Source organism: Salmo salar, chromosome 16, assembly GCF_965601325.2.
Source record: "Salmo salar chromosome 16, fSalSal1, whole genome shotgun sequence".
Classification (NCBI taxonomy): domain Eukaryota; kingdom Metazoa; phylum Chordata; class Actinopteri; order Salmoniformes; family Salmonidae; genus Salmo; species Salmo salar.
Window position 1 is genome coordinate 32,159,549 of NC_138306.1, and position 14,710 is coordinate 32,174,258.

Below are 14,710 nucleotides of genomic sequence, written 5' to 3' on the forward strand. Positions count from 1 at the left end.
ACTGGCAGTAGAATGGCCCGTACTGAAGAGCTCAGTGACTTTCAATGTGGCACAGTCATAGGATGCCACCTTTCAAACAAGTCAGTTCGTCAAATTGCTGACCTGATAGAGCTGCCCCGGGTCAACTGTAAGTTCTGTTATTGTGAAGTGCAAACGTCTAGGAGCAACAATGGCTAAGCCGCGAAGTGGTAGGCCACACAAGCTCACAGAATGGGAACCCCAAGTGCTGAAGCGCGTAGCGCATAAAAATCGTCTGTACTCAGTTGCAACACTCCCTACCAAGTTCCAAACTACCTCTGGAAGCAACTTCAGCACAAGAACTGTTCGTCGGGAGCTTCATGAAATGGGTTTCCATGGCAGAGTAGCCGCACACAAGCCTAAGATCACCATGCCCAATGCCAAGCGGCGGCTGGAGTGGTGTAAAGCTCGCCGCCATTGAACTCTGGAGCAGTGGAAATACGTTTTCTGGAGTGATGAATCACGCTTCACCATCTGGCAGTCCGACGGACAAATCTGGGTTTGGCGGATGCCAGGAGAAAGCTACCAGCCCGAATGCATAGTGGCAACTTTAAAGTTTGGTGGAGGAGGAATAATGGTCTGGGGCTGTTTTTTATGGTTCGGGCTAGGCCCCTTAGTTCCAGTGAAGGGAAATCTTAACGCTACAGCATAAAATTACATTCTAGACGATTCTGTGCTTCCAACTTCGTGGCAACAGTAGTTTGGGGAAGGCCCTTTCCTATTTCAGCATAACTATGCCCCCGGGCACAATGCAAGGTCTATACAGAAATGGTTTGTCAAGATTGGTGTGGAAGAATTTGACTGGCCTGCACAGAGCCCTGATCTCAACCCCATCAAACACCTTTGGGATGAATTGGAACGCCGACCGCGAACCAGGTCTAATCGCCCAACATCAGTGCCCAACCTCACTAACGCTCGTGGCTGAATGGAAGCACGTCTCCGCAGCAATGTTCAAACATCTAGTGGAAAGCCTTCCCAGAGTGGAGGCTGTTATAGCAGAAAAGGGGGGGGGACCAACTCCATATTAATGCCCATGATTTTGGAATGAGATGTTCGACAAGCAGGTGTCCACATACTTTTGGTCATGTAGTGTATTTTACTAGGACTTCCAAACAAAAAATGCATAGGGCTCACATAGGGGAAAGACCATAATGATGCCAAATCCATCAAAACACTGGGAAACATGACAAAGCATATGATACACAGTGAAAAAAAAGGTATCTTTCCTTTCAAATTGGTATGAACATATGGCTGGTACTTTTTGAAAGGATGTATCACTAAGAATGATCATTAGAGCTGAAACTTTATTTTAAATTAGTACAAAAAAAGTTGTCAGGTTTGAGTTTGTTTATTTGGCACATTCAAATAAAACATGACTCACTGAACCAGTTCACCATTTAAAAAAAGTTAATGTACAAGAATCATTGTGTTATCACTCATTTAAACACAAATGAACAACATAAAAAAAGACATAAAAACCAATTGCATTCAGGAAACAGTGTTCAATTGGCTACTTCAGAAAAAGACAACAGCATGTGTCATACAGATAGAACAGGTGAAAGGAAACACTTTCGGGAAAATATGTTTACATTCCGCAAAATCGCTTGCAAATACTATTTGGTTAATCATTGACTTGGCACACATTGCACACTTTACAATTTGCTCCATTTAAAAAAATCTAATCTATCCTCTTCAGGCCTAGACATTGTTTTTTCAGGATGTAAAAGGAATTTTGAATTCCACGTTTGCATTAAAACCAAACCTTTGTTAAAAATAAAAGGCATTAATGTTTCAAAAACAATCAATCAACAATTGACTGAAACCATGGCATTATTAGTTATGTGGGGTTGAAAATGCATGCTACAAATGTATGCTTCATATCACATACACTGAGTGTACAAAACATTATGAACACCTGCTCTTTCCATTACAGACTGACCAGGTGAATGCTATGATCCCTTATTGATGACACTTGCTAAATCCACTTAAATTGGTGTAGATGAAGGGGAGGAGACAGGTTAAAGAAGGATTTTGAAGCCTTGAGACAATTGAGACATGGACTGTATATGTGTGCCATTCAGAGGGTGAATGAGCATGACAAAAAATGTAAGTGCCTTTGAACAGGGTATGGTAGTAGGTGCCAGGCGCACTGGTTTGTGTCAAGAACCGCAACGCTGCCGGGTTTTTCATGCTCAACAGTTTCCCTTGTGTATCAAGAATGGTCCACCACCCAAAGGACACCCAGCCACCTTGACACAACTGTGGGAAGCATTGGAGTCAACATGGGCCAGCATCTCTGTGGAATGCTTTCAACACCTTTTAGAGGCCATGCCTTGACAAATTGAGTCTGTTCAGAGGACAAAAGGGGGGAGGGTGCAGTTGGCCAAGTATGTGGGGGGGAAGACACCACTGCACATTACTATGCAACAATAATAAAAACAATAACAGCAGTAGGACCGACTGAGTGAAGATGGAGAATAATGTAACATTATAGAATTACCAAACGAGAGATTGAGGTAAGCTGATACGGCTCTGTTGGATTTCCAGTATCTTTGAAAAATTCACTTTAAAATACCAGCGCTTCTCACCGGAAATTGCTCAAAAGTACATACTGTATATGACAACATCAAACCAATCGCTTACTATGGGTGTCTTGGTTGGGGAGTACAAAAAGATAACTACAAAAGGAGCTAACTAACAAGAGCATGTGTAATTAATATACAAAACCTACAACTAAGCCTGTCAACAAAAACCAGAGGTATAAGTATTTTTTTTAATCGCTTCAAAACACTATTGGATGACCCCTCAAAATGGTACTGTAGGTTAAATGAGATCAGGCCCTTGAACCACCACTTAAATAAGTGCATTCACAGGCTATAACAAGGTACACCCAAAATAATAAAACCTCTGAAACATTGAAGAGTTTCATTTAAAAGACTAAAGCAATACTTATAAGATTTATTTTCAAGCCTATAATTTCATGGTCATTTTTCTTGATTAGGACTTGACAATAGTGCAGAAAGGCCAGATTTGAATTGGTCTCTCCTCCCAACAGTCATCTGTGGGCTCTAAGACTGGCAAAGCTTCCACCACAGCACACATTTAGTTGTTGTCAAACTACACGGTTTGTTCAATAAAAATATTTGGAAAAAATAAAAAATACAGTACAAACATGACATGTCTGCATTACTCAGAACAAATTGGAAAGAAATATTTAATACAACAAATTAAATGAATACTGAGCTTTCAACCATTGGACTATTCTCCATCAGTTAAGACATTTATTTGATCCATTCTCCATCAGTTTGTTAAATTACACATCACTTGACGTGTATACTTCATTACAACAAGGCTGTCCATCTCAGACAGTATAGCAGGAGGAGGAGAGTGCAGAGACAGGACTAGGTTTGAGCCTAATCAATCCTCATCATGACATCGATACAAAAGCACTGGATCATCCGTCCTTATTTAGTTTCCAGTCAACCTCCCTCAGCCTTTCAAGCTCACAGTTAAAAAAGAATCCCAGAACGAATAGGGGAAAGAATCATGAATGGACAGGTTATAAAAACTGAATCCTGGTAAGAAAGAGACTTAATTTGCAATCCATGAAAGCAACTGGTCGGGATACAATAAGATTGGATATACTTGACGTCTAAACCAAAATTAAATAAATAAATGTTTATTTTGGCCTTCATTGACATACTTGTGTTTTAGCACAAAGTATCATTGTATTTTTTGTCCACATCAAGATATAATCAGATATAGATCTCCACCAAAGCAAGCACTGTTCTTGTAACATAATAAATTCACAGCAAATAATCAGGAATGAGTGTTGGAACAGCATTTTAACAGCCCTTCCTAAACCTTCATTACCTTGAATTCTGTTCAACAGATCCGTTTAGATGGACAGCTTCAAGTGACCATTTCTACGGAAACAATATAATCATGACAACAATAAATAAATATGAGGAGACACACAAGGACAGGAAAGAAACATGAGGAAATAGGAATCTATGAATAATAGTGAAATCTGAGGATGTTTTGTTTGCTGCCTCAGTGGCACAATGGCCTAGGATGGATGTTGAAGTTATTACTGAGCTGAAGTGCTGTTCTAGGCCGCTGCTGATAAGTCCCTGCTTGTGGTCTCAATGAGACACGCAACATTACGAGTTTGTCAAAATTACAGCCCATGTAACTATTACTCAGCCATTGTATTGTTGTTGGTAGCGGCGGTTGAGCTCACGCAGCTCTTTCTCCCGAGCACGACGGGCCTTGTTGGACTTGGTGGAGCGGCTGGAGCGTGTGGACTGGGCAGACTTGGTGCTGTGGCAGCGTGACGAGGCCCTCTTCAGGAGGTTCTGGGAGATAGAGCGCTGCAGGTTCTTCATGGAGGATGAAGCAGCCATGCTGACGACCCAGGGGTGCTTCAGAGCCTGGCCTGCAGTCAACCTCTCGCTGGGGTCCACTGTCAGCACACGGTCAATGAAGTCCTTCGCCAGGTTGGACACACTGGGCCATGGCTGAGCAGGGAGGAAGAGACGGAAAAATAGCTTTAAATGTTGAGGAACTGCAAAATTTGTAATGGTTTAAATTAAGGCTTTATATGATGCACTAGTGGGGGGGTCAAATCCATTTTCAGTGAAAGTAATCAAGTGGCAGAGTCCATTTTTCTAGCACACTTGTGGATACCTGCTGAATTTTGGGACATAACTATAACGAACAATACATACAAGAGGGCAGCAGAATGTAAAGCAGCTGCGGTTGAACATTGCTATACTGTACGCAGTGTTTCCACTAGCGCCGGCTGTTGGCTATACAGCCGACTCGCTACTTTTTCTACTTAAATTAACTACGCTACTTTTCAATTCGGTAGTCAGAAAAAAGAATGTGGAGCCTTCCCCCGCTAGAATGAACAATATGCATCTTCTAGTGATCTATTGATAGGAGGACAAGCGCCTATCAGTCACAAAGTGAGCAATGACAGGGAAGTCTGCTGTCTGTCCCGCCTCTCGGTACCTCTGTATGTGAGTGTATGAGAAGTCGAATTTCTTTACACGGTGGGATAGAGCATAAATTTCCATGTCCCATAACAGGGCTCGTCAATAACGCTTGTCCGGGACAAGTAAAATACATTGTTGGACAAGAAGAATATAGATTTAAGATGTCCAAATGGACAAGTACATTTTGTATCTTTTTTTTATGTCACAAAAATCACAATATTAAATAATTACTCTGATCAGAATTTTATCAGAGACCAACATTGGAATAATAGTTTTGTATATTTTTCATGCTCCTGAGTGGCGTGGCGGTCTAAGGCACTGAATCTCAGTGCAAGAGGCGTCACTACAGTTGCTGGTTCGAATCCAGGCTGTATCACATCCGTCCGTGATTGGGATTCCCATAGGGCGGTGCACAATTGGCCCAGTGTCGTCCTGGTTTGGACGGGGTAGGCCATCATTGTAAATAAGAATTTGTTCTTAACTGACAAGCCTAGTTAAAATTACATAAATAAAAAGCCTATGTGTATTTTACCTACTTATGTCCAAACCAATGCTGACATGAGGGAGGCGCCAGAAAATGTAGCCAAACTTTAATGAGACTTTTAATTACATAAATATAGGCTAAACGACAGTCATGTTTGACAAATATAACAAAAGATAATTAATATTAACATCTAAAGGCTTGATTCTGTCGACATACTCGATGCACAGTTCGTTCAGCTCAAAGGGTCACAAGAGTGGAGAGCGAAGGACCGTGCCTGTTCCGCACACCACTCATCCTTGAATCTGAGCGGAGGTGGTCAGCATTTTGAAACTAGTTAACCATGAACTTGTTTAAAACCTGGTCGTTTTATGTCATTTTATGAAGCACGTCTTACCTTGTTTCAAAGTAGCCTAGCCAAAATACGACCATATTAATGTTGAGGGAATTATTTTATAAACACTTAATATGTCATCGAAACCAGCATTTTTCTCATGTTATATTTGTTTTCAAATCAACTTTATTTTATTGTCCAGCAGCCAAAGGTATAATCCTAGCTATATTAGTAACCCATGCCAGTTGATTCCTCTTTAGATCTTAGATTGAGGCTAGCTAATTGAGGCTATTTTGCTGCACTCCCAATCCTTGTCTACAACAACTCTATTCACATTAAAACAGCCTAACCGTTGGTTGATCATTGAAGACTACACATTCTCATTTAGCCAATCTAATTCCGGAATTTTAATTCCATTTTGCATTGATTAGAAATCTCCCACTTAACTTGCTACACATGTAGCATCTGACTGTAGTGCTGCAAATTACTGACCGACAATAACAAGCCACACCCTGCAAAACGTGTGTAGGCTACTCATAAAAAACTGTCATAAAACTGTTGTTTTATAAAAATGTGGAATGTAACTGTCTATTGTTGTAGGCTATGTAGCAATGTCACATAATTGTTTTACATTTTAGACAAAGCCTTTTCATTGTTACAATAGTGCTATATTTTGTATTTCCTCTAAAAAATTAATACTAATGTCTGTTGGGATATTTGAATAACCGTGCCCATCCATACTTTTTAATACATAACCTAATAACCAAATATATAGAGAAAGCGTGCCAACCTATAGGCACTGCATGACCCCATTGCATGTAAGAACTACACCATGTCTGAGCCAGTAGTGGGCCAGCGAGAAAAAAAGTTACCATTGGACCTTGCCCTGTTTCATATGCAGCCACGGAGTGGTGGGGCATAGGCTATTTACTGTGCTTTGACTGACGAACAGCAAGCTTGACTTGCTTATAAAAGGTGTCGAACTGACTGAAAAGTCAATCTCATATGTCCTTGCCATTCATAAATCATACAACATAGTTATACAGTGAGCTTCAAATGTATTGGGACTGTGACACATTGTTTTGTTGGTTTTGGCTCTGTACTCCAGCACTTTAGATTTGAAATTATAGAATTAGGTTAAAGTGAGGTTAAAGTGCAGACTCAGCTTTCATTTCAGGGTATTTTCATCCATATCGGGTGAACCGTTTAGAAATTACAGCACTTTTGTACCATTTTAGGGGACCAATAAATAGTATTGGGACAAATTCACTTATGTGTATTAAAGTTTGGCCTTTATAAAATGAAGCATAGCTACACCCATGTATGTTACCCCCACTAAGAGAAGCTGAACTTGTCTGAGTCAAAGTAGGAGGCCCTTACGCGCACACACATTGAGCATACTGCAGTTGCTGTCAGGAACTCCAGCCTAACATCACAAAGTCACGTAGGGGGGGTCGTGTTGAAAGCATTGTGCACAGTCCAGAAACACATAGACGTGTTTTTAATTCAAATGAAACCCAGGCTAACACATTAGCAACTGTATGCAATGCATCCAGTATGAATTGAACAACAGTGGTCGGCGAGTATTGTTAAGATCCCAGACGCTCGTTCAGAACGTTTTAACGCATCGCAATCGATTCGGTTTTGGAAACACAAGGACGTATCTTTCATATCAGCAAGAAATACTTTATCATATGGAATTGTTTTAAGATGGTCATACCAAATGATTTGATTTGGAATTTTAAGACCCCTTAAGGTATAAACAAATAAATCATTGAATTTGGCATTACTGCTATTAGCCCATAGAAACGCATTGAAAAACAGGTCCACTACATAAAACAACAGATAGTAAAAAAAAAAAACGTAGGCAGTAAATGATCTACATATATGCATACAAAAGTATGTGGACACCCCTTCATCACTACCTGCCCAAATGCATAGTGCCAACTGTAAAGTTTGGTGGAGGAGGAATAATAGTCTGGGGCTGTTTTTCATGGTTCCGGCTAGGGCTGTTAGTTCCAGTGAAGGAACATCTGCACACTACAGCATACAATGACAGTCTAAATGATTTTTTCCCTGTTTCAGCATGACAATGCCCCCGGGCACAAAGTGAGGTCCATACAGAAATGGTTTGTCGAGATCAGTGTGGAAAAACTGGACTGTCCTGCACAGAGCCCTGATCTCAACCCCATTGAACACCTTTGGGATGAATTGGAACGCTGATTGTGAGCCAGGCCTAATCGCCCAATATCAGTGCCCGACCTCACTAATGCTCGTGGCATCTAGTGAAAGCCTTCCCAGAAGAGTGGAGGTTGTTAATAGCAGCAAAGGACTAGGTCAGAGGCTCCATGTGGAGGAAAATATTTGCTAAATTTGAAAAATAAGGTAAGAAATGTGCGGGGGTACAGGTTAGTTGACGTAAATTGAAGTAATATATGAATCCAGGCTGTATTACAACCGGCTGTGATTGGGAGTCCCATAGGATGGAGCACAATTGGCCCAGCGTCGTCCGGGTTTGGCCAGTGTAGGCAGTCATTGTAAATAAAAATGTGTTCTTAACTGACTTGCCTAGTTAGATAAAGGTTCAATAAAAAAAGATGTGTGTGTATATGGAGGTAGGGGTAAAGTGACTAAAGACAATAAACAGGGAGTAGCAGCAGCGTAAAAAAGGGTGTCAATGCAAATAGTCCGGGTAGCCATTTGAATAACTGTTTACAGTCAAATGGCTTGGGGGTAGAAGCTGTTAAGGATTCTTTTGGACCTAGACTTGGCACTACGGTACCGCTTGCCGTGCAGTAGCAGAGAGAACAGTCTATGACTAGGGTGGTTGGAGTCTGACAATTTTATGGGCCTTCCTCTAACACAACCTGGTATAGAGGTCCTGGATGAAAGTAAGCTCGGCCCCAGTGATGTACTGTGACGTACGCACTACCCTCTGTAGCGCCTTGCAATCAGATGCTGAGCAGTTGCCATACCAAGCGGTGACGCAACCAGTCAGGATGCTCTCGATGGTGCAGCTTTAGAACTTTGAGGATCTGAGGACCCATGCTAAATCTTTTCAGTCTCCTGAGGGGGAAAAGGCATTGTTGAGGCCTCTTTACAACTGTCTTGGTGTGTTAGGACCATGATAGTTTGTTAGTGATGTGGACGCCAAAGAACTTGAAGCCCTTGACCCGCTCCACTATAGCTCGTCGATGTGAATGGGGCCGTGCTCGGCCCCCTCTTTCCTGTAGTCCACGATCAGCTCTTTTGTCTTGCTCATGTTGAGGGAGAGGTTGTTGTCCTGGCACCACATTGCTAGGTTTAAGACTTCCTCCCTGTAGGCTGTCTCATCGTTGTCAGTGATCAGGACTACCACCGATGTGATATCAGGAAACTCCATGGTGTTGGAGTCGTGCGTGGCCACGCAGTTGTGAGTGAATGGGGATTACAGGAGAGGACTAAGCACGCACCCCTTAGGGGCCCCCGTGTTGAGGATCAGCGTGGCAGATGTTGTTGGCTACCCTTACCACTTGGGGGCGGCTTGTCAGGAAGTCCAGGATCCAGTTGCAGAGGGAGGTGTTTAGTCCCAGGGTCCTTAGCTTAGTGAGGAGCTTTGAGGGCACTATGGTGTTGAACGCTGAGCTGTAGTCAACAAACAGCATTCTCACATAGGTGTTCATTTTGTCCAGGTGGGAAAGGGCAGTGTGGAGTGCAATAAAGATTCCGTCATCTGTGGATCTGTTGGGGCGGTATGTGCGCATGCTTGGAGTATGCGTCCTGGTAATCCATCTGGCCCTGCAGTCTTGTGAATGTTGACCTGTTTAAAAAGGTCTTACTCACATCGGCTACAGAGAGAAGGATCACACACTCATCTGGAACAGCTGGTGCTCTCATGCATGGTTCTGTGTTGCTTGCCTCGAAGCGAGCATAGAAGGCATTTAGCTCGTCTGGTAAGCTCATGTCACTGGGCAGCTCGCAAATGGGTTTCCCTTTGTAATCTGTAATAGTTTGCAAGCCCTGCCCCATTCGACGAGCATCAGAACCGCTATAGTATGATTCAATCTTAGTCCTTTGTTGACACTTTGCCTGTTTGATGGTTCGTTGGAGGGCATAGCGGGATGTCTTAATGTCCCATGTCTTAATGTCCCGCTCCTTGAAAGCGGCAGCTCTAACCTTTAACACAGTGAGGATGTTGTCTGTAATCCATGGCTTCTGGTTAGGATATGTACGGACAGTCACTGTGGGGACGACGTCTTTAATGAACTTATTGATGAAATCGGTGACTGATGTGGTGTACTCATCAATACCAACGGATAAATCCCAGAACATATTCCAGTCAGTGCTAGCAAAACAGTCCTTTAGCTTAGCATCCGCGTCATCAGACCCCTTCTGTATGGAGCGAGTCACTGGTACTTTCTGCTTTAGTTTTTGCTTGTAAGCAGGAATCAGGAGCATAGAATAATGGTCAGATTTGCCAAATGTAGGGTAAGGGAGAGCTTTGTACACATCTCTATGTGTGGAGTAAAGATGTTCTGGAGTTTTATTCACCCTGTGGTAGAAATTAGGTAAAACGGATTTAAGTTTCCCTGCATTTAAAGTCCCTGGCCACTAGGAGCACCGTTTCTGGGTGAGCATTCTCTTGTTTGCTTGTGTCCTTATACAGCATTGTTGAGTGTGGTCTTAGTGCCTGCATCAGTTTGTGGTGGTAAATAGACAGCTACGAAAAATGTGGATGAAAACTCTCTTGGTAAATAGTGTGGAGACGTCCTTAATATTAGAGATTGCGCAGCAGCTGTTGTTGACAAATAGACACAGACCACCACCCCTCGTCTTACCGGAGGTTGCTGTTCTGTCTTGCTGATGCACGGAAAACCCAGCCAACTGTATATTATCCATGTCCTCGTTCAGCCATATTCCGCACAGTTCCGTCTTGATCTGATTTATCTCGAAAATAAACTGTGCATTGATCCCACAGAAAAAAAAATGGAATTCAAATAATTAAAAACCAACAAATAACCGAATATCAACATATGTTTCGAAAATCAGTTTGAAAGGGATGACTGTTGACGTTTCTAAACGTTAAAACACAGCATCAGAATTATAGTTCACATGGAGCCAACCGTAAGCGAATGTAACTGCTGAAAAGGAGGGGTTTTTGAGAGCTAGTGTGCACTCAACAGATCAAGGGAGGAGTGCTCGATAGGGGTTGTAGAATTATTGAGAAGCAGAGGACAACAAATTAGTAAGAATCAGAAACTAAATGGATGAAGAGAGTGTGTGAGGTCATAGATGCTTACCTCTCCAGAGAAACTGTACTTCCCTTTGAGGATCTGGCGGTAGAGGCGCATGCGGTTGTCATCCTCAAAGGGCATGGTTCCACTCAGCAGAATGTAGGAAATGACACCCAGAGCCCACATGTCTACAGCATTAGTGTATGGCTTCCGTACCAGGATCTCTGGGGCAATGTACTCTGGTGTCCCACAAGTGGTCTTCATCAAGCACTCATCCCCCTTCTTACGAGTGCTGGCCAGCCCAAAGTCAGTGATCATAATTTTTGAGTCCGCCCCAGGGTGATAGTAGAGCAGGTTCTCAGGCTTGAGGTCACGGTGGGTGATGCCAAGTGTATGTAGATACTTGACCCCGTCCAGTACCATCTGTAGGACACGTGTAGCATCACGCTCTGTGAAAGAGCCACGGGCGATGATACGGTCAAAAAGCTCTCCCCCTGTAGCCAGCTCCATCACCATGTACACTCTCTCAGCTGTCTCAAACACCTCCATCAGCTGGATGATGTTAGTGTGGCGTACACGACGCAGGACACACAGCTCTGACTCGCATACCTCACGCCCCTCTCTATAGCGTGTCTCGATCATCTTGATGGCGTAGGGCTGACGCGTGCTCTTGTGCTCCACTCGCACCACCCGGCTGAAGCTACCGCGACCTATCAGGGCCTTAATGTCATATTTGGCTGTGACGCGTGGGTCAAACTTGGCTCTGTACTTGGCTACCTTGTTTCTGCGTGGGTCTGAGGCCTCTGGTTGGCCTGTATCCGGGGGTGCCCGGGCAGCTGGGAAAGCTGCCTGGGCCTGTGGAGAGAGAGAACCTGTTTTCTCCCCTCCCATTTTACTCCCACTGCCGTCGTCTCGGATGAAATGTTTGTAGATGTCGGTCTTAGGAGGCTCCACCTTTTTGACCAAGTCTAGCTGGACATCTCCAGGTGGCTCAGGGAGGACCTTGCTCGTCCTGCACCCCATCACATCACAATCCTGACCAGCAGGACATCCTCATCGCCCATGTAACAAGCAGGCACTGAAGAACATCAAGACACAGCAGACAGCCAATGCTCTTGACAAAATGCTGCAGTGGTCCACTGAACCAACTTTATCAATGGCAATCAGTGTGGCAGGCCACTCAGAAAATAGCTTCTCCACACAGAAGTGGACTGATGAAAATGGGGAAATTCTGAAAGAAAGAATACAAAGTAAAATATATTTTTTATGATACATTTTAAATAAATCATTGTTCAATACCAAGTTCAACACCCTAAAAGATGACTGATTTGACCAAATATAGCCTAGTAGCATATAGGCCTATTTTCTGTGCTGTGGAAATGCATCACATTTCCTACCTAAACTGAGAAGTGTGGCATGAAAAATGAAATCAAGAATTATGTTAGTAGAATCAACACTTCTCTGGTAAACATTCTAAATAAAAATCGGGCATACCAAGAATGTCAATAAGAAAGTCTGCATACATGTATTGACATATGGCTAAATAACGGTTCAGGCATCCCACCAACTGCCCCCCCCCCCCCCCCAGCTTAATTTACATGTATGCTTTAGGTCTGTCTCAGACTTAGACATCACATTATTGGATCTGTCCCACTATAGCATCTGTAAGAGCACGGCAGCGCCATTGAGGCCATCTCAATTTTGAAGTAGTACATTTTCTTCTTCTACTACTTCAATGAGTTGACAAACAAACTGAAAGGGTGCATACTGCCACCTGTAGTGTGTTGTTTGAACAGGTATAAAGCCAAGGTTGGCGATTTACTGCCACCTGCAGTTATGGAAGGTTTGTTCACGAGCAGGGCTCTAAATGTACAATTTTCATTTGTAGCACTGGTGCTCCCAACATTAAAAAGCACAACATACAATTTAGGAGTACCAGAAAATCTGATTTAAAAAAATTATTGAGAAACAGCCTATATGAATTCTAGCTACTTCTGAAGCGCGTTGTGCCCTAGAAACTAATACATAACCCTGTAAATACATTTGTTTAATATAAAAAGCAATTCATACATATAACTGTCATTGAAATTAAAAAGTAATTTGTGGCATATTAGGTTTCTACATTATGTAAAAGCACTATTTCCAATTGAGATGCATTGAAAATTGTACACAGTCTATTTACAGGGGTGGATCCCAAAATAAATGTGTAAAGTGATCAAAACAAATTAGTTGTGCAAGACATTTTATTGATAAAAACAATATGCTACTTATAGTTTTAAATGTGTGCATGCTTTTCTACTCCGACAAAATAAAAGCTAATTCAATGGGAGTGTGGTAGATTTCCAAACTCTTCCACAAAGGACTCTGGTAGGATACACATGACTTATCCTCGATGAAAGGTGGCTGTTGAGGAGGGGAGGACACTCTTCCATTCGTCTACTAATGAATTGACATCTCCTCAACAACTTATACGTTTCTGGGGTCATGGAGGAGAGAGGCAGGACTTTTGAAAAAAGGCCCCAGCGTCTCACCCAGTTGACTACTTCAAAATGGTTTAAGTCTCCATGCTGAAACGGCTTCTGGGCACTAGAGTCTTCTATCTCTATCTATGGCCTGACTACATCATATACTGGCCTTGCAAACTAGGAAAATAGTGCCATTGGCAACCGCCGCCATGTATCAAATCTATAATCTATCCCAATTTGAGAAAATGTTACATTGTTGCAGCATTGTATAATTTGGGGCGGTGTAGCCAACAAGGTTACTTTGTCGGCCATGATGAATGTAGCAAACCTAAATGCCGACGATAGTTGCCTATTACTCTGTAGCATAACCTAAAACTATAGGCCTAAAAGTTTTGTTATAGTAAGTTTGTGGTAGGAATCTAAACAATTTGCGAGATAAAAGGTCGTGAGAAAGTTGACAGCCATGCCATTTTATCTTGATCGAATGTTTTAAAAAGGGACATTTATCCTTCATCATAAACTGTTGGCTAACAATACCCATGTATTAGTACATTTCATATTGTTCTGGACTCTGAACCATCAAAACAACATAAAATCTCACCTTAGCTATATCCAAGTTAGCTAGCTAGATACATACGACAGCAAGACTCCACAACAGGACTCAGCTGTTCTCTCCATTTTTTTGGTTCGGGTTTTTCAAAGTTGAATCCAGTTGATAATAAACATTAAGCATACTGTTCAATCGTCTGTCTCTGATAACATTCGGAGTAAATTGAAACAAGTTTATGGCTTTATTTCGCGGGTAAAGGCGGTGGAAAAACAGCAGAATGAAGTGCTCGGTAGTTTGCTTCATAAAACTGTGTTTTTTTTGTGGGACCACCTTTTTCCCCTGTAAACTTCTTTGTAAGTACGACCTCCTCGGCTTGTTTCAGATATACTTTGGAGGCAGCCTGGTCTCATAGACTAGACGGAGCATACTAAAGTAAATCCGGGAAATGTAAAAGTATGGTTACATAAGACAAAAACAAAAGTAGGGTGGCTGGTCAGGTGTATAACGCCAACGTCTAGCAACCGAATGTTGCGAGTTTGAATCTCATCATGGACAACTTCAGCATTTTAGATAATTAGCAACTTTTTAGCTACTTTGCAACTACTTAGCATGTTAGCTAACCCTAACCTTAACCCTTTTAGCCAACTAC

At 42.4% G+C, this 14,710-nt stretch overlaps 1 protein-coding gene across 1 annotated transcript; it reads right to left on the reverse strand.

The window, feature by feature from the left end:
• Positions 1–1,347: 1,347 nt before the first annotated feature.
• LOC106573749 (serine/threonine-protein kinase H1 homolog) lies at positions 1,348–14,427 on the reverse strand. Its single transcript, XM_014149083.3, has 3 exons — positions 14,113–14,427; positions 11,113–12,277; positions 1,348–4,538 (listed from the first exon to the last, which is right to left on the reverse strand). The coding sequence occupies exons 2-3, from the start codon at positions 12,067–12,069 to the stop codon at positions 4,221–4,223; spliced, it is 1,275 nt and encodes a 424-aa protein (XP_014004558.1). The 5' UTR covers positions 12,070–12,277; positions 14,113–14,427; the 3' UTR covers positions 1,348–4,220.
• Positions 14,428–14,710: the final 283 nt, after the last annotated feature.

What these genes read in the sequence shown, in the direction of transcription:
- LOC106573749 (XM_014149083.3), bottom strand. Translation starts at nt 12,069, where the DNA reads ATGGGGTGCAGGACGAGCAAGGTCCTCCCTGAGCCACCTGGAGATGTC. An exon ending in AGTACAGTTTCTCTGGAGAG is followed by an intron (nt 4,539 to 11,112) that starts GTAAGCATCTAT and finishes CTCCCTGCTCAG; the next exon opens with CCATGGCCCAGTGTGTCCAA.